The 20,538-nt window shown below is 40.9% G+C and overlaps 1 protein-coding gene across 2 annotated transcripts in view; it reads left to right on the top strand.

Moving 5' to 3' along the window:
• atp9a (ATPase phospholipid transporting 9A) overlaps positions 1-14,285 on the top strand; it is a 29,200-nt gene extending 14,915 nt beyond the window's left edge. The window contains exons 15-28 of one of the 2 annotated variants that reach the window (XM_027008308.3): positions 288-449; positions 1,261-1,353; positions 1,503-1,586; positions 2,926-3,096; positions 3,254-3,352; positions 4,444-4,533; positions 4,817-4,961; positions 5,220-5,284; positions 6,208-6,363; positions 7,464-7,528; positions 7,965-8,073; positions 8,156-8,213; positions 9,326-9,529; positions 12,048-14,285. In XM_027008308.3, coding sequence (XP_026864109.1) covers positions 288-449; positions 1,261-1,353; positions 1,503-1,586; positions 2,926-3,096; positions 3,254-3,352; positions 4,444-4,533; positions 4,817-4,961; positions 5,220-5,284; positions 6,208-6,363; positions 7,464-7,528; positions 7,965-8,073; positions 8,156-8,213; positions 9,326-9,529; positions 12,048-12,184 — 1,638 coding nt within the window. In that variant the 3' untranslated portion in view covers positions 12,185-14,285. Of the gene's footprint in view, positions 1-287; positions 450-1,260; positions 1,354-1,502; positions 1,587-2,925; positions 3,097-3,253; positions 3,353-4,443; positions 4,534-4,816; positions 4,962-5,219; positions 5,285-6,207; positions 6,364-7,463; positions 7,529-7,964; positions 8,074-8,155; positions 8,214-9,325; positions 9,530-12,047 lie in introns of those variants that run through there. The other variant, XR_014119081.1, reaches the window with a different exon arrangement.
• Positions 14,286-20,538: the final 6,253 nt, after the last annotated feature.

The raw sequence follows: 20,538 nt of genomic DNA, 5'->3' as shown, positions 1-20,538 counted from the left end.
AGTTCTGCCTGCAAGGAATCCTATTATTATAACAGATATACTATTTTTAAAATTTAATAATTGTTTTATATTAATATTTGTCAGTGTTATGTTTTCAGTTTTTCACTTACCACTGCCAGTTTTGAGTTTCATCAGTTAAGCATCAGTTTCTCTAAACTAAATTCAATAATGTAAAGCAACAAGCCATGAGGCATCAAAAACTGGTAGTACTTATTTGCAGGTACAAAATACAGTAACCATGCTTAAATACTTATTGTTTGTCCTCTTCTCTCTCATTTGTGCACTAGGTGTCTTTGGTACAGTGGACAGAGAGTGTGGGGCTGACTCTGGTAGGAAGAGATCAATCCTCCATGCAACTGAGGACCCCTAGTGGCCAAATCCTCAACTTCACCATCTTGCAGATTTTCCCCTTTACCTATGAGAGCAAGCGTATGGGAATCATAGTGCGAGTAAGTGCTGCCTTTACAACCTATAGATTAATGGGGTACATAATGCAAAGCAAAGATGTGAAGATCAAAGCCTCTAGATGCTGTTCTGAGTAATGGATGAATATTGTTTAAGAGATTCGACAGTGAGCCTGGTGTGTTCCTTTGGGACAGTACAAGCAATTCTCATAAGTTATCTCTGTAGATGTGGGTTCTTATGAGAAAGCTGCCCCCCTTCTCTAAATCTGATGACTAATTCTCTCCAAGCACAAATGACTGACTATTGTTGTTGGCTTGGACTGGATCCTGTAGAATATTTTTTTAGGAAACTAGAAATATATGTGTGCTTCCTTTCAGTATCCTTTCAGATACCTTGAAGGACTCCTGGATACATCTAAAATAAAGACTTCTTCTGTTGAGTTGAAAAGAAAACAAATCAAAGCTTATGTTATGTTAATAAAACCTTACTGAAGCACCTTTGGTCCACAAAGTGGTTATACTTATTCAAATTACATGCACTTAATAATAATATATGAATAATAGATGCCTGCTTTCAGAACCACTTAATGCAAGAAATATTGTCTGCAGATGAAATTCAAATGACAAGTTTTTAAAATGGTTATAAAAGGTTTAAAAAACCATTTGTTTATATTGTGTTTAATACATTAACATAATATTTGATCAGCTTGGTAGGACAGTATCTGCAGAACAGGTATGTTTTAATATGGTCCATGTTTCAAACAGCTGTTGGTGGTGTATGGTTTGGGTAGGAACAGGCTTACATATTAATTATTAATTAATAGCATAAACATGTTCCTGTTTTTATTATTTCTAGGATGAGTCCACTGGAGAAATCACCTTTTACATGAAAGGTGCTGATGTTGTGATGTCAGGCATAGTTCAATATAATGACTGGCTTGAAGAAGAGGTACTTTCGCTTTCTCAAAATTCTCTCTCTGCTAACTGCTTTTATATGTATATATGTGTGCGTGTGTATGTGCGTTCGCACAAAAATCTAGCTGGTGTACTGCGTTTCTTGTGATCTTTGCCATATGATGTTTCCTTCATGTTTGCCAGTGTGGGAACATGGCCCGTGAGGGCCTGAGAGTTCTGGTGGTGGCCAAGAAGTCTCTAACCGAAGACCAGTACCAGGACTTTGAGGTGATCTCTCAGGAATTACCTATTCAAATGATCTTTGGCTTCTAATTAACCTCCCAGAGAATCCCAACCTAATTATGTCCCTGTCAGCACCTAAAAGTACTGCCTATCCCTAAGCGGGATTGTAAGCTTTGGTGACTTTTTCAAACAATACTGCATCAGTACGGAATACGTGATGGTTAGGACAGCTCTGCCCAATGGTTTTTGGAGGACTCTAGTGCCCATCATAGTGCAATGTAGCTGGGACATCAAGAGTGCTCAGGCTGTCTTCTCACTGCCCTGCGATGAAATCCGGGAATGTCGCAGACTGCTGAAGCCAGAAAGAAGATACGGACATCTGAATATCATTTGACTCCCCAGTAGCACACAGCTCGTCTGCCCCTTGTGTTTATTTGCAGAAGAATCCATCTAAAGTCATTTGTTAAAGACATTATTGGAATGGGGAGTTTCTGATGTATGTGCAGGCCTGGAGCCCAAGTTATGTACACAGTAGCAAGACCACCTGTTGAGAGCTATGAAGAGCACAGAGTTCTGAGATCTGAGCTAAGAACCTGTGTTTTTAGGATGTTTATAGTGAAAAAATACTTGGCCTGCTTGTTTGTAGTTGCTACAGCCCAGCCAAAGTATCCAGGTTCCAAATAACTTCAGATATTAATCCTAGTTGCTGAGGAACCATGCAACATCAATAACAGTCTCAAAACAAGAAATGCTGGAGCACGTTTTCCGTATGGATTGGACCAAAATGTCACAGTATTGGTTACCCAGCCTATACACATGTACACGTACGCACACAGACACCCACCCACACACACACACAAAAAAACACACTCACACAATACTGTTTCTTCTCGTTGCAGCCTGAGTGTGTACTTGTGTGTGAACTGGTGGGCGGGGATGACTCAGAGTGTGTATGACTCACCAAGTGAGAGTGTGTTCCTGTGTGACTCATGCACACATTGTCTTGGCCATAGTTCATACACTGCTTGAGGGTTGCACTTTCCAAGCTGTAGTTTGGCATTTGACAGCTGCATATTATGGTACTGGACATCTCAAAATGTATAGGAAGGTTTTGCAGATCCTGATCTCATGAAGTGTTTTTTGTCTTAATTTTTTTTTTTACAATTGAAAGTTAATGACTTGTCAGTCCCATCAATTATGCACTAAAATCCCAGTTTTCCAAAACAGATTTTTTCCCATCATTTAATCACTTTATTATGTTATGTATTAGGTTTTTTTGTGGATGGCTATCAGATCGTATCAGATAGATCTAGGTGTGCTTGTTTACTAAGCCTTAGATGCTGCCCATTATTCAGCCTTGTCTGGTGGGGTTTGTGTCCCAAAGGCCCGCTACGTCCAGGCTAAGCTGAGCGTACACGACCGCTCACTCAAGGTGGCCACGGTCATCGAGAGTCTGGAGATGGAGATGGAGCTGCTCTGCCTGACGGGGGTAGAGGACCAGCTGCAGGCCGACGTGCGGCCCACGCTGGAGATCTTGCGCAATGCCGGTATTAAGGTGAGACGCAGCACTTTCACACCAATCTTCAGACTTGCCGCGCATCAAGAGTCTAAGAGCACCTGACTCAGCATTAAGGGAACTGAACACGTGCATGGCAACCGACGCAGTACAAATGCCTCATTGTCATTTAAGTTATTTTACCCTCTTCGGAAAGGTGTGGATGCTGACGGGGGACAAACTGGAGACAGCCACCTGCACTGCCAAGAACGCTCATCTGGTGACCCGCAACCAGGACATCCATGTCTTCCGGCCCGTAAGTGTCTTCTCTGCTTTTCATTTAGAGCGTCGTGTAACTGCGCTTAAATGCACACTTCATCCGGCCCACTTCGAAACGCATCAGGACGCCACCACACCAGATGTCCCGTCCACCCCCCCCATCGCGAATGTCTTGCTGCCAGAGGCCGTCGGGAAGGTCATGGTTGCCTACAGCAACATGCCGGTTCCTGGAAAAAGGAAAACAATGGCTGGCTAGGCTTGAGAACAGTGGGGCCAGTCCCCGGGTGCCTGAGCGCCCCGGAGGCCCGCATCTGGAGCTACTTCCTCCTGATCACAAACGGCATCTGGACCAGAGGCTGAAGGCGTTTGAAAGTGATAGATGGAGGCTCGAGCATGCGCGTCGGCTAATTACAAAACATCCGGTCTGCGCCAAGAGCTGAAGACAGACTGATGTGATAGAATGCGGATCTGGTCGTCAAGAGACTTTGTTGCCTTTAATTCATGCTATGCACTTACCATACTTAAATTCTTACCATACTGAAATGCTTGTCTAGGGCCCATTTCTTGTGGTACAAGGCTAATGCCAACATTCATGTTCACTCCTACATTTGTTTCTGTCTTTATGATGAAAAACAAATTGCAGCTGTGGTCAAACACTGCATTCTACCATATTGCATATTTACATGATTTTGCATTCTTTTCTCTCTTGAATTAGCAGAATTGGATTTGAACCAATTCAGATCCAATTCTGCCAATTCAAGAGACAAAATAATGGTCCTGCTGACAATGTATTATCTATTTAGCTTGATCTAAACAGTCATTTAAAGGCCTAATACTGCACTTCCTTTATGAAACGCTTACCCACACGAGAGTAGCACACAACCGCGACCTCATGACAGTTAAGCAGTTGGCTCAGGCCATGGTCTTACACAGCTGACAGTTGAAGCAAGCAGCTGTAAACTCCTGTTATTGGTGTGGTTAGGATCTTTAGTATATTTGGGCTAGATTGCTATCTCTCTGTGTTTGTGTGTATGTTGGGGGAAGGGGTGCGCTTAGATATGAGTTTACGGGCCTGTGCGTGTGTTTGGGTTGCAGACAGCTGATGATGTACTTTTCGCTATGTTGCAGGTGACCACACGAAGTGAGGCCCACCTCGAGCTCAACGCTTTCAGGAGGAAGCACGACTGCGCTCTGGTGATATCAGGAGACTCTCTGGAGGTAAACCTCGCCATTACACACCCACCCTGGTAGGCTATTATGTGAATCAGCTTTTAGATACCAATTCTCTTACGGGCGAAAGGTTTAGCAACATGTGCTTCCCTTAATGCTCATTAATTAGTCTTATTTAGTCCTGTAACAGTACATAAAAAATGTTGCCGAACTAATTAAAACGGGGCAAACGGTATGCAGTAAATAGGAGTCATGTGCCCGAGCCCGATCCCTGTGTGGTGCTGCTATGTGTGGGTGTGGTAAGGCGTCGCTAAGCAATGTTGCCTTGCAGGTGTGTCTGAAGTTCTACGAGTACGAGTTTATGGAGCTGGCATGCCAGTGCCCAGCTGTGGTGTGCTGCCGCTGCGCACCCACGCAGAAGGCGCAGATCGTCCGACTGCTCAAGGAGCGCACTGGGAAACTCACTTGCGCCGTGGGTGAGTATGCCCCGCCCCCTCCCTGCCTTGGGACCTAGCTAGCTGTAGGCTAGAATTGTGTGGCATTGGAATTGGGTGTTTTGTTTTTTGTTTTGTTTTTCCTATGCAGTGTGTCATAAGAGCTAAGAATTTTTGTAAGTGAACACACGGGATATGTAGGACCCTCATAATAGACTAAGTAGATCTGCTCAAAGAGTATTAAAAGTCATAACAGCATCTGCAGTTGGCCTGTCGCTAAACCTGCTCTCTGCCTCCCAGGGGATGGAGGAAATGATGTCAGCATGATCCAGGAAGCCGACTGTGGCGTGGGAGTGGAGGGCAAAGTAAGAGCCACTGGGTCCTTGTCACACACAATGTCGCATGCTTCGGGAATGATATCTCCATCCGTCCTTACCACACACACACACACGCACGCACACACACACACACACACACACACACACACACACACACACACACACAACACACACATGCACACGCACACACATACACGCACGCACACACACACACACACACACACACACACACACACACACACACACACACACACACACACAACACACACATGCACACACACACACATACACACACAAACACACACACAAACACACACATAAACACACACATAAACACACACATACACACACACACACACACACACACACACACACACACACACACACACTCTACCCACACGTATATATGTGTGACCCTAAATACCACTGACTGGATATGATGTTCTCTGACCTACTGTCTGGTCATGTTTGTCCAGGGAACTTATCTGTCATTGTATAAACATAGGCAGTGTTGCACTATTGACAAATCAGTACATAAGTGTAGGTGGTAGTAGGGCTTTGAAATTTGCTCTAGCCGTCACTCATGTTTTAAGGTATTGAGTCACAGAACTTCAAACACTACAAAGACAGGTTTTGGCCCTGTTGTGGTGGGCAAAGCACTCTTTCCAGAGGCCGAAAACGAGACATTATGAGTTGGTTAATTGATATTGACTCACCCATGACTAACATGGCATAGCCCTAGATTAAACTGCCGTGGTTAGGTGGGTTTGTGTGTTTCCTTCCAGGTCTGCAGTTCTCTTGGCTCATACAAGTTCACCAGGTCACTTCAGAACTATGCTCAGCAACATTATACATTCAAATCTTATTATATGCTCGTAACATGTACTTTCTTCACATATACTAAAGTGTACTTAGCAGTCTGGAATGGTGTGGAATGTTTATTTTGTTAGGAAGGGAAGCAGGCCTCCCTGGCTGCCGATTTCTCGGTGACTCAGTTCAAGCATTTGGGCAGACTGCTCATGGTGCACGGCAGAAACAGCTACAAGAGATCCGCTGCTCTCAGCCAGTTCGTCATTCACAGGAGCCTCTGTATCAGTACCATGCAGGTACAGTGTGTGTTCGTGCGTGTGTGTGTGTGTGTGTGTGTGTGTGTGTGTGTGTGTGTGAGCAAGAAAGCGAGAGAGAGGGAGAGGGCAAGAGAAAGACAGAGAACAAGAGTGAGAGAGAGAGAACGAGAGTGAGTGTGTGTCTGTGTGTACAAATTACCTACGCACTTTCTGACTCATACCCAGTAGCTGTAGCAAGTAAAGCACTCCTGGAAGGGCCTGTTTTCAGGAAGACTGCTTCTATTTTCCAACCTGTGACACAGTTATGAAGGCTTTATTGTTGAACACAGTGGTAAGGCTTGCACAGATCATGCTGTGTCTGACATGATGGTAATGGATGGCAATGATAAACAAAGTATGCTTCTCAAACTTTGCTCAATAATTTACGCAACAAACCTCTTTGCAATACAGAAAATATGCAGTTAAAGCAAAATGCTTACTGGAGTTTTAAAAAGGGGAATTCTGATTTTTCACACTTTCTGTATAATTTACTTGTCAAGAACAGAACTAAAAGTCATTCAGTGTTTTTGGAGGGAAAAAGATTCATTCTAGAGATCTTCAGTTTTTGTGTTAGGAAGCATGGTTCTGTCTACAAAGCAACTGCCAAAGAAAGACATATGCGCCTTCTGAGTTTTTATGTGTAATTCTGACAGTGGGAAAATCATGATACTTTACTAAAAAATCATTTCCTTCCGTATAGTAGTTATGCAATAATTGTAATTCAAATCCTCACTGGAAAACGTTTAGGTAGTTTGTGGAGGCAATTTTACTCTCTTTACAATTGTGTTTTTTCATCAAATCAGTTTAACTTACCATGTTTATCTCTCAGTAAGTGAATTATGCATAAAAAAAAAAAATCAGTAGACATTCATAATAATATGTCCTTATCAGTTTTCTCCCAAATTTTCTCTAATCTCCAAAAACAAAAACTCCTTTTAATCCATTCATCCATTCTTTCATTCATGAACCTTAGTTTTGTCCAAACAAGTCAGAGCTGTTTATAACCGTTGGAGTATAACTGTTTCAATTCAGTTCACAGCTAGTGGTTAACCAGACCGGTACGATGCACAGCAGTGACTTGTTGCTTGGCTTCTCCCCAGGCTGTTTTCTCCTCCGTTTTCTACTTCGCATCAGTGCCCCTGTACCAAGGGTTTCTAATCATCGGGTGAGTAGCTGACTCTAGACATGGGCTGTGACTCATTTGTGCTGGATGAGATCTTCGCAGCATCTCAGTTATGTGCTGCTCTGACATTTTGCTTCAGCTCCAGCATTGTTGCAGCGAACACAGTCGCACTTTCAAACCATGCTGCCTGCACACAAGACGAAGAGCTCCAAAGGGCCCTTTTGTATTAGGAAGTTAGAGATATTCAGTTGGACACTGTTTGGGTACATCAGTGTTTCAAAGACAATTTGCGGGGAAAAAAATAAACTGACCTGTAGATTTATTACAGTTTATTATATTAAGTATATTGCGTCTTGTAAGTCTTGCTTACAGAGAATCGTATGAATCATCTATTGCTGAAATTCTTTATTGGTTTTAAATGATGTTTTGTGTTTAGCATTTGACTGGAGGTTCCTAACTTGTATCCCCATATTTTTAGCTACTCAACAATCTACACTATGTTCCCTGTCTTTTCCCTGGTTTTGGATAAGGATGTCAAATCAGAGGTGGCCATGCTCTATCCTGAACTTTACAAAGACCTCTTAAAGGTATCTGCCTTACATTGTTCTTGTCAGAATAACAGAGAATCCCTTGCTTTTATCCTGTATCAACTCAACTTCTTATTTTCAGGGTCGGCCGCTCTCCTTCAAAACATTTCTAATATGGGTCTTGATTAGCATCTACCAAGGTAAGCTGATTTTGAGTTTACTTCATTGTATTGTATCAAGATGTGTTACGTACAGTGTGACTAGCAACCTTCACTCGGCAAGTAATCAAGTGTTCCAAATGGAGTGGACCATTAATGTCTCCCTCTGAGCACGACTGTGTTTGCAATGGCCCTGCAGAGGCTTGCTAAGAAAACAGGGAATCTTTGAGCCCAAGAGGCAGTGGTAGAGAACGGACACACTCGCATGGTGAATGTTGTTTCACCCAAACAAAGCCCATGCATATGTTTTCTCCGTATCTTGAGGAGTTTATTTGTGTCCGAGTTTGCAAATGTTGAATAACCCCAGGTGGTTTTTCCAACACCGCATTTTGTGTCCTTTCGAGGCGGGACTTATGAATCTGGAGCTCCACCCAAACCTCACCTCCCCACCTTAAGGTTCCTCCTTTCCCCTGTATTGTTTAGTGCTTGCTTTGCTTTTTCTAGCTTTAAAAGAACTTTGCTTGCCTTCCTTTCATTTACCCAAGAATTCCACTTGCCTTTAATTGATCTCTTGCCTATTGATACCCAAGAACAAGTTATTCTTCTCTCTCCTGGTTAATGTTAAGTGGTGTTTAGGGCATTTACCAGCCATTTAGTTGCACACCTCCAAATATCATCCTTGGTATGTGGGATCTGTTCCCTGTTTCGGTGTTTAATCTCAGTGTTTTGGCGCTTAATCTCAAAGGTCTCAATAACACTATGGGTGAGGAAGTTATGGGAGGAGAAAAGAGTAAAAACATGGAAAAACGTGCTCTTCCTCTTCCTGAAAGATTAAGTGCTTGACCCGATTCGTCAGAGGGAGGTTTTGAATTCTTTTGTTCAAACAATCTTCCCAAGCCCCTGACAACCCAGCCTGTATCTGATCATTTCCCACGTCATGCTGCTTTAGCTATGCTTGGCAAATTGCTCCTGTAACTGCCTGTGGAATTGTAAAGCTCCTCAGACAGTGCCAGGCTTCTTGTCCTTCTTCGTTCAGTCACATGGTAATTGCCGTGGTCTTGCCTGTGCCCTGTTCACCCAATCCACCCTGTTCCCCGTACTCCCATCTACCCTGTTCCCTGCCTCCGTCCCCCCCATCTGTCCCACCCCGGCAGGCAGCATCATCATGTATGGAGCGCTGCTGCTCTTTGAGTCGGAGTTTGTGCACATCGTGGCGATCTCGTTCACCTCGCTGATCCTGACCGAGCTGCTGATGGTGGCACTGACAGTTCAGACGTGGCACTGGCTCATGGTGGTGGCAGAGCTGCTCAGCCTGGCCTGCTACGTCGCCTCACTCGTCTTCCTGCACGAGTTCATTGGTAAGGAAGCACACACGCAAGTGACACACATATATGGATACACGTGGATACACAGTGGTCAGCGTGGTATGAGCTACCTAGTTGTCATGCTTGAGTTGTAGTAAACATATCTTCATTGAAAATGTGTCCAAGTAGCCCATTAGCTAATCCTTAAGAAGTATACTCATGTTGTTTTTAAATTTTGTTCTTAAACTTTTTAAAAAACTGATACTACATATACATAAATGATATAAAATGATATAAATAATAGAACAAACCAGTAGGACGTCTCATTAACAACACCTACAGACTTCTGGGCATCTTCTCAGAAAACACTGAAAAAATGACTGAAAACACTAAAAAATACCTCACATGCTAAATTTGACGCAGTAGTTTACTGGTAAGTTGCAAAGCACCTAAAGGCCTAGCTAGTCACCTAAAACACTAACATTATTCCTGAATAAATTACTAAACATTATTCCTGACTAAAGACAGCAGAAGTGCTTAGGTCTGCATGTTTTTTAGCTTTGACAGAGAACTCTTGAAAGGTGATATTCTGAAATTAAATTAAATTAAATGAACAAAACCGCTAATGTCTACATGCAAGCTAGTCAGAATCATAGTTGCATAGTAGAGTATGTTGGAGGAAACAAGTAAGCTACTAAATAGTTTTTTTCTGTTGTAGTAATGAGAGTCTGATGAAGAGCAGTAAAAGCATTTATGCTTGAGTAAAGCAGAAAGATTAAAAAAAAATGTAAATATTTCTGCTTAGTTATCACTGACTACAGTTTATCCAACATTACATATATTAAGTACATAAGAAATGTACTTATATTTTTCTTTTATAGAGAAGATTAAATTGTTGACACTTAATATAGCATTACTAAATTAATGTTATGTCCTTCTACAGTTCCGATTATCAAACCAAGCAGAGTTTATGTCCTCCGCCTGTCCCCACACCACATTTTGATATTTCACTCATGCTGCAAGTCAGGGCAGCTGGCGCCTTATATCATCATAATATCCCTTTGCCATTAAACTGTTTTGACATCAGAATTTGACAGGCGCAGAGGTGAAATAATGCGACCGCATTCCTCTGCGCCATTCCTCTTCTTCCCCAGCAATGTGCTCGGTGGAAATGGCCCTCACCAGCGTTTGCCCCAAGTCAGCAGTGTGTCCCTGTCTCCAAGACCCCCAAACACCCCTCACACGCCCTCACCCCACTGCACCCCCCAGCCCCGCTGCACCCGATTGCACAGGCTGGGAATGCATCCCTGCTTGCTCGGGTTTGGTCAGGGGCAGTGTGGAGGAGGGACACACAGTGGCCAGGGCAGTGGACACCACACAGGCAGGAAATGCCACAGGTCTCTGCTCACTTCCTGCCAGATCCGCACACTGGCCAAGGTCTGTGTGTTTGTCGCATTACCTGCCAGGGGGTTTTACATCCAAAAAGTCCTGTTGCCCTCCAAAATATTGTTTTTCCGCAGTATGGAATGTTATCTGCTGATTTACTGCAATTAAATAGTAGTGAAAGCAAAGTGATTCTGGTAAGTTTTAAAGCATTGTATATTTTTATTTTCATGTCATTTACAGTGAGTAAATAATCTTTTCCCATGTATATTGTAGAGATACAAGGCAACACTATGCTTTATATGCAGTTTGCTGGGCACAGATTATGTCATGCTCGTGATAAAACACAATGGTCAGTGGTGCATCACCAACGACAGTTTCGTTGCGTTTGGTCCAGCACAAGTCTTAAGCCATATCTGGAGCTTGAGCAGCCAAGAGTGTGATGTTGAACCTGCATATGCAAGCCAACACGAGGGCTCCATGGCGACGGTGGTTACTGTGTCCAGCCCGGGTGTGCGCTCACAGCGCGGGAACAAGAGTGGCCATTGAGCCGGGTCTGTGAGGCTTTGGCGACGGGGTAGCACTCAGAGTGCAGGCCAGCGCCCGCCACGTGATATGCCACTCTTTGTTTAGCAAGGGCAGGTGGCACACGTGGCGAGGCTTGACAACGTTGTAGTGTGACGTGGCTTTCCATCAGTCCCACGACGTTTGCTGTACCTCATTAGCCTCAGCCTGGTATTATTAAGCCTGGTATTATTTAGATTTCGTGTGTAAGTGTGAGTATGTGTGAGAGTTTTGGGAATATGTACGATCAGGGTCATTCCGGTTTATGGCTTCACTGTGGTCAAGTTGCCTGCTAGCCAAAGCTATTTTAGACTTATTCACTGTGTCTGCGGGGAGAAGACATTCAGAAAAAAGCAAGCAGAGGCTTATTCAGCAGGAATTCAAGAGCCACACACAAGAAAAGGAGAGATGCATTCAGTGAGAGGACTACAACCGGGGTAGTTGTCTAGACACTGACTCCAGACATAAGCCAGACTGCAGAGTAATCTACCATCCCCTTGTCTCAGCCCTGTTTGGTAGATTGTACAGCTGTTTATAAAATAGGAATCTTTAGCACAGACTTGACCCATTTTTTTTCCCACTATGTCTAAAAGGCACCCATGACGAACCTCTCTCCTGTCCATAGACATCTACTTCATCGCCACGCTCTCGTTCGTGTGGAAGGTGACGGTCATCACGTTGGTCAGCTGCCTGCCGCTCTACGTCCTCAAGTACCTGCGTCGACGCTTCTCTCCTCCCAGCTACTCCAAGCTGACTTCCTAGAACCCCGGACCCCCACCACGCCCCACTCTGGCAGCCTCATCCCTGTCCACAACCGCCACCCCCCACCCCCCACCAACAGACCTGCTTCATCAACATGCATCGCACGTGACTAACAGAGATGCCGGCATGACCGAACCCTAACATCCCTTCTTTTGTGTGCATGACACAAAGAAATGTGGGGAAGTTTAAGGATCCCTAGCCCTGATTGCCTTTATTTAGCTGTGCAGTTGATTTTACTTTAAAGCGGTCAGAGTGCGAGCTCACTAAGGCACTGTGGCCTATCCATTCTGCTCTGTGTGGGTGTGGGCATTAAAAGCAGGGAAAACCACAAAGACCATTCTTTGTGGCTATGTTTCAAGGGTGTTGCACAATTTAATAAATAGCTTGGAAATTCGTGCCATTTGCAGACATACCATCTCAGCCACATCATTTATTTATTTTTTAACAATAGATTGCTTGAGAGATTGCTTAATGAATACTAAAACACTGGTAATCTGGTATCTCTGGAAATCTGGTATCTCTTTGAAGCTTTGATGTTTGGTCAAAAAGAGATACTTTGGCTTTTTGAATGACATGGAAAGATTTGATCATTTAAAATAATGTGTTAAAGGTATTTCTGTGGAAAGTATTCTTTGTACACAACATTTATCTAATGTGATTGTTCAAAAGGGAACACAAGTCAGGATCTACACCACTCTATGTGAATGCGTGTATATTTGTGTGGGCTACTCTTTGAATGCACTCATCACAAAAGCCCAGATCTTCGTAAATTTAATTTATTTTTATTAGCATGTTGTTGTGCAGTCTCAAATGATGTTTACTTTGCCAGGGCAGAAGGTTACTGAATAACGGTGGGTCATCTTTAAAGAGCATGGGAAGTGTAATGACATAAATTAAATGTTCATTTAGCTTACAACTCCCTTTCTGGCCCTCTTTGGGTGTCTAATTTTGTCTAATTCCTTGTTGCCAGCTAAGGTCTCTCTCTCTCATTCTCACGCACGCAAATACACACACACGCGCAGCCCCTGTGTCTCTCACTGCATTACTGAGCAGAGTTCCGACATTTAGTCAAAATGCTGTTTTCCTAACACACTTACTTCCACCCTACCTCCCAAACAAATTATACCTTTAAAGAGAACAACAACAAAAAAAAAAATCACAACTACGCACTTCAACAGAAAGCCAAATAATCTTGCGTCAACTTTTTCATAATTTTTTTCTTTATGGTTTTCTAACTTCAATTGTGATTCAATTATTTGTGGCTCAGTGATATTGGGTTTGTAAATAATCTGTATGATCTCATGTGCACTTAACATATTGCTATGTTTTTGTGTGTTGATTCAATCTGTAAGACTTTGTAAACTGACATAGTGATGGTGCCATTTGTGGCTGAAGGAGTCATTTAACAGGGTGCCATATAGACTCCTCCTCTCCTGATCTTTTCTTCCTGTGTCTTCTGATAGATTTTATTTATGACTAATGCCATCTAAGATGAACATAAGACTTTTATACATGCATTAGACACAGGAAAATATTTTTTTCTTCTTGGGTGCAATATATTAAAGTTAAAAATTAATATAATTAAGAGAAAATTAGTTTGTCTCTAATGCTGTCACCTTTCCCTGAAGATTCCAGTTAACTGGTTATGCATGGATAGCAACACAGAGAGACTGTTTGTTATAGTGAGTAGTTAGTGAATGGATATCGACTCAACAGTTGCTGTAGGACATTTGAGGTGTCCTCAAAATCCATTGTCAACAATCTCATTTTGGTTTGCTTAGTGTCTTGCACGAGGAAAATCTGTACTAATGAGACTTCTCAGATGTAGTAACATGGACCTATACTGCGATGGTACACCGTGTAGATTGTGACTTCTCCAGTTTTTGCTGTTCTTGTTTTGTTCTTGTTCCTTTTCATAAATGGCAGGACTAATTTTTATGTCAAGGAATTATGACTTGTTGAACTGTAAATAACAAAAGTGGTATTTATTTATTAACTTTTCTTATTTGTGTTGTAATTTGCACTCATAATTGAACAAAAAGGGACAAAATGTCTGTGAATCCCAGTGGTGTTAAAATAAAGAAAACGGTTTCTTATCATACCTTATTTTTACTGTGTTTATTACACTTCCTTTAATTGGAGTAGTAGTCTGGGACTAATGAGAAACTAACCTAAATCAATGACTGATAGTCAGATTTTAGTAACAGTGCTTGATTTTGCAGGCTCTCAGATTGAAAATACTGGGTATGTGTTGTATTTCTCCAGGAGAGGGAGTCTTAAGATTTTATGGTCAGTTTGTTAGTAGAACATTACCAGGCTGCCAGTCTTGACTATACAGTAAAACACTGAGGAGTCTGTGAGATTTTTGGGATTATCTGGATCCTATAAATGCCTCTTGAAATGTGAAAATGTGATTGGAATAATAGAAGTCATAGTAATCAATAAGGGACATTAACAAACATGGCATGCAACAAAATCTAGCACTGTAACTGTTCTCCTGGATATGGATTTCCTGTAAAGATCAGGGCAGTGGTAGTTCAGTGGTTAAGGTACTTGACTAGTAATCAGAAGGTTGCCAGTTGCCACTGTTGGGCCCCTGAGCAAGATGCTTAACCCTCAATTGTGCAAGTTGTGTTCTGACATAATTGTAAGGGTTTTGTTTGGGATAAAAGGTCAGCTAAATGCTGTAAATGTAATCAGGGCAATGACACCCATTAGAATCCTTACAGAAGTGAAGAGTAACTGAAGAACCCAAGGATTAGTATTTAGAAGAAAAATACTGACCAAGAATGGGAGGAGTCCATGGAAGAAAAAGAAAACCTGGAGCAGTTATGAGGCAGACACATTCACTGAGGAGAGCGAGAGTTATTAGTAAAGCATGGTGGAGATAGTATGATAGGGCTCCTTTTCTGCCTCGTGGCCTGAGCAAGCTCAGCCTAGCCAGGTTTACATGAAGAATGCTGGATTTACTAAGCCCATCCAGTCAGGCATAAACACCATCATGGAGGCAGATGTCTATTATGTAAGTGAACAGATAAATGCGGTAAATCTAAATCACTCAGGTTTCATCTGAATGCTTTCACATTTCTGTGACAAATGGGTGACTATTTGTTTGTTTTTTTAAAGCTCCCCTAAATAATATGTAATAAAATGTAATAATAATAATAATAATAACAATAATAATAATAATAATAATAATAATAATAATAATAATAATAATAATATTTTAAAAAATAAAATAAAATAAAATAATAATATTAATATTTTTCTGATTTTCAGAAAAAAGTACCTTGTCAAATATTTAAAGGGAATCTTAAATCTAATATATATATAGTCTGATTTCCAACCTCTGGCAGAAGGTGTTCCACACTCAGTAGAGAAAGGGGCCCCCCAGTCTAACACAGTGTCTTTAAGTATTCCAAATGCATTGGTAGTATTCTGAAGTAAGACCCCTCCCTTGTTTGAGAGTGAGAAGCTGTTCACTGGTTTCTTGCCTAGAATCAGAGTCATTGAAAAATTCTCTAAACAGCCTCTCGAAATTGGTGTTGGACTGATTCAAAGCCACTTGTTTGTGATAAAACCCAGTAAGCCCAGGATAGTATCTAACCTGTCACCAAAGAGAGCATCATGGATATTTTATCAGAGTCTCTTGCATAATGGGAAGGTGAAGCACTGAAGATAATGGCACACTGAATTAAAAATCCCTTGTGGCTGCCTTTGGAGCCATTGTACTTTTCCAAATAGCTGGTAGGGGCATTCACCATGCATCCTCTGGGTATGGAGGAGTAGGCGCCATAGTTCAGATTGAGGAAGTGGCACTTGTTTAGGGCTGTTGCAGTGTCATGGTTAGCTCTTGGAAGGCAGTGGAGATATGCTCTAGCTGCTGTGGAGATATATTCTAGGTGCTGTGGAGATATGCTCTAGCTGCTGTGGAGATATGTTCTAGGTGCTGTGGAGATATGCTCTAGCTGCTGTGGAGATATGTTCTAGGTGCTGTGGAGATATGCTCTAGCTACTCTGGAGATATGTTCTAGGTGCTGTGGAGATATGCTCTAGCTACTGTGGAGATATGTTCTAGGTGTTGTGGAGATATGCTCTAGCTACTGTGGAGATATGTTCTAGGTGCTGTGCGTTGTCAGAGAGCAGAGTGCCTTGTTGTGCTTGAAACTCCTCTCTGGATCTCTGGAGTTCAGCCAAATCTTCTATCACATTTATGAGACCAAACACCTTGTGAAGAACGAAGTCCACAAATCCAGTATCAAAATCCCAAGGAACAGGCATAGGTCATAAACACCAGAAGTCATAAGACAAATAGGTAAACAAAGAGTCCAAACCTGTGAGTAACAGGCAAGAAGAGATCAGAACCAGGCAAACAAACACAGATATAGGGGACTAATAAGTAGCAGCAAGACTTCACAACTAAACTACACAACAGGCGAAGCTAATAACTAATGAGGGACATGTGATAATCTGGTAAGCCCTCTGGGGGCTAGAGGTGATGCCCTTCTGAGCTGGCATAACAAATGCAAAATGCCTATTAGATTTTAAATATACATTCACCATTTGTGACAACCAAGCCCACAGCAGGGTTGGTTGTCACAATTATTATAACTTATACCAATAATACATCTATAGAGAATTCATTCTCATTAAAGCAGTAAATGGGGGAAAAAATGTAACTTCATTTCAATGAATAGACATTGATGGGACTGATGATCTAATTTGTCAGTTCAATCACTAAATCTAATTAAAAAGACAGTAGAATATTTACAGTGTAGTAGTTCCAGATTGTTGATATTTTACCATAAATTCAGGGAACATGAACGCACCTTGAAAATACACGCTCAAGTCTCCATAATGAGGATGATGACCTTCCTCACAACAGCAGCCATGTTAAAGGGAATGTTAATGAACGTTGTGGAAATAGTTCAAACACTTTTCCCAGTGTTTTTAATGAAAAAGTTGATTGCAATGTATTTTAATTTCACTCTCATGAATAGCATAAAAATATCTGGCTCCAAAAATTCACTTTATGGTATGAAAAACATAAAAGCTGGTGTCAGATCTCCAGGGGCTCTGTACAATGGCTGACCCTGAGTTCTAACCCCAGCTTCCAAAAAGAAGTTTGGATATGCAGATATTTTGTTGTCTTGTTGATTCGTACTGAGCAACGACAATAAATTGAATCTTAATTTTAATCTCTTTCAGACAGAGTGAGGGAAAGGAAATTAATTACTTCTGCCCTGAAAGATTAACATTTCAGTATCAATATTTCAGTTCCTAATAGTTTACAAAATATTAGCAATGTTAAAACCAACTCCAGTCTTTCCAATTTAAGAAATATGCAAAAATGTATATTTAAAAAAATTAAATTATTAAACTTTATTTAATACAATTTAATTTTCTTTAACAACTTCTTAAATGGGCCACAAATCAAGCATAAATAGTTAAATAATGTGCAATTCCTGTTAAATAATTCTTAAATAATTCTTTAATATTATTATTTTTTTTACTGTGCACCTAAATGTTTATTTTAAATCAAATATTTAGACATAACATATGTGTAGCAGGTTATTAAATGTTTACTTAAAAGATTAACAAACATAATTCAATATTTGTTTTGTAGGCCCATTTGTACTAAATAAGTAAATGAATGAATTAAAAAAAGAATAAACATTTCACTAGATTTAAAAATCTGAGGAAAAATCCTATTGAAAAGTGCCTGTACAAGTTTGAAAATGACACCCATATCCACTTGCTGTAATCTTCAGTCTCACCCTGCAGACAAGCTAGACTGTGCATGTTTCACTGTAGCTTCCATGGCCTTAAACCCTGCTATTATTATGCTTCATTTAAACTGTTTAAAACGAACAAAGTTGGATTATGCAATATAGCAATAATCTAAACACAGAAGTAAAGTAACAATGGAGTGGTTTACACAGAATCAATTCCATATTTTAAAATGCTCAGGTCAGCCATGAACTCAGTCCCACTGAAAAGCTGTGTTGTAATCTGAAGGAGGTCATTCAAGCAAGACATCCCAGAAGCGTAGATGAAGTGAAACACTTTTGTGGAAACACATGATCCAAATGACCTCCTAACTGAGATCTTGTCAGTAATTGAGTCTCCTTTAGTGACTGAAGCATTTACTTTCTGTCAAAGGGTTCATATTTTCCTTGGTTGACTAAACCCTTTTAATAAAGATATGAAAGTGTAAAAAGGCTGTGATGTTGGTAAACTAAGACTTGTCTTGTATTGTTATGTCTTAAAAAATGAGAACACAATTTATATAGAAATCCAAAGGCCTCAGAGACATATTATCCACATATCTATATAAAAGATTTATATTACATAATCATATATTAATTAATACTACTACTAGTAATTACACTATATCATATTGTATGTTAATATTAACAGAACTAGCAAAGTTAAACACTATTTATTTATTTATTTGGTCATTTATTTATGTATTTTCTTCTGGGTAAAATTTAAAAGGGGTACAGCAAATTTGCTGTATAAGGGAATAAGGGAATAAGGGAAATCCTTTCTTTGGGCAGTTAGCCCAGGGCTAAACCGTAATCAGAACCATATATTTCATAACCACATCTCAACCATTCGCCATAATTATTTCAGTGGAAAAATACTGATGCTAATATCACTTTGATTGATTCGTTCTCAGAAACATAAAATCTGTGTAATATGTTACCAATTACAATGTGATGGCCATTTTCTGTTATACAGACTAATTAAATGATTTAATGTTTTCTGAGTTTGATTTTTTTGTGTGTTTTTCCTGATTTGTATCTTCCACTCAGCCCAGGTTTTACCAGATCCGCGTTTTAAGATTTTCATGTGGATGTGTTACTCTTCAAAATGGTCATGTTGATCATACTTCATTGAATAAGATTTATTTCTCGGTATGCATTGTAGTTCTGTGATTGTAGTTCTGGCCATTGTACTTCCCAGAAGAGTAAATATGTTTTTTCATTGCTGAATATTTTATGATTTTTGGGAAATATGTCATGACACTGTGAACTTGGTAACAGATAACAATAATCAAAACCAGCAAGAGGAGGATAGCCCCCCCCTTGGGTCTTGGTTTCTCTCAGGGTTTGTTCGTCGTGCTCTAGGGAGTTTTTCCTTTCCCCTGTTGCCCTTGGCTTGCTGACTGGGGGCACAGATTGGACATTTGTAAAGCTGCTTTGTAATAACATCTGTTGTAAAAAACCACTATATAAATAAATTTTTATGGAAATGTTTTGAAAACCTGTCTCTTCAGAAAGGAATCAGCTTTCATTCTTGTAACCAATCCACAACTCCCTGAGAAAAGACAGCAATATTTGTTTCCTTATTATTTCATTTGTCCTCATTAAAAAAATGGTCCAGTGTGATGCTCGGAGGCAGGATGCGGGGATGAGGCACGTTGAAACATACGTTTATTAACATAGAACACCTAGGCGTAGGACACATGCTATGTTTCAAACACCAACAACTAAATAATAAGACACGAGACTTATATACACATGAGAATTACACACAGCAAGCATCAGGTGAACGACTCGAGAAGGCTTGACAATACAGACAAACACACACCTACACACGGAGACGTTTGTGGGGGGAGGGGCCATACCGTGACATCCAGAAGTCCAGCAAATGGCACTGCCAGCCTGGAGAACAATAATACCCTGCCAGAAGACAAGCACAGCTGGACACAGTCGGACTCCTATACGTGAGCCAACTACCCAACCCACTGCAACTCAGATGCAGAAAAAGGCGGCTGAACCATCTGACAAACTATCTGAAAATGTCAAAGGGGAGTTTAGTGTTTAAGCTGTCTTAGCAAGTAATAAGCACAAATATAAAGTGAACCAGACAACACAAATAAAGGTATCCAGCAATTTATTGTTGAAAAGAGCTCTGTGATTTCCTAAACAGTATGAAGATGTTATGGTTAAATGTTAAGAAATTCAGTTTTCCCAAGAATTGAGTACTGCTTAGTACAGTTTAAACCTTGTTATGGTGGCTAGTATCACAGTTTAAGCTGTTCAAGTGCATTAACACATTGCAGATGGGAGTGACAGTCCTTAATGCAGCCCAATACACAAAGGAGGATAGCATACAGAAGGTAACTGTGTATGTTTCATCTCATGTGTGATGTGTGAAGCAAGCAGTTTGGTCAGTTATCTTTCCCACAGTGAAAAAAAAACATGGGTGTGTTACATATGTAAATATTTTAGTGGTTTCAACAAGTATAGTTTAGGCCCCACCTTATTTGTGACTAGCTCCTTGATTTTGGTGTATGTGTGAAGCACACCCACATTGTGAGCAGCCCCTCCCTGCTGTTTTGCTGT

This window comes from Electrophorus electricus, chromosome 21, assembly GCF_041902795.1.
Source record: "Electrophorus electricus isolate QZ-2024a chromosome 21, ASM4190279v1, whole genome shotgun sequence".
Lineage (NCBI taxonomy): Eukaryota > Metazoa > Chordata > Actinopteri > Gymnotiformes > Gymnotidae > Electrophorus > Electrophorus electricus.
The sequence above is the reverse complement of the archived record's forward strand: the minus strand, read 5'-3'. Positions and strand labels throughout refer to the sequence as shown.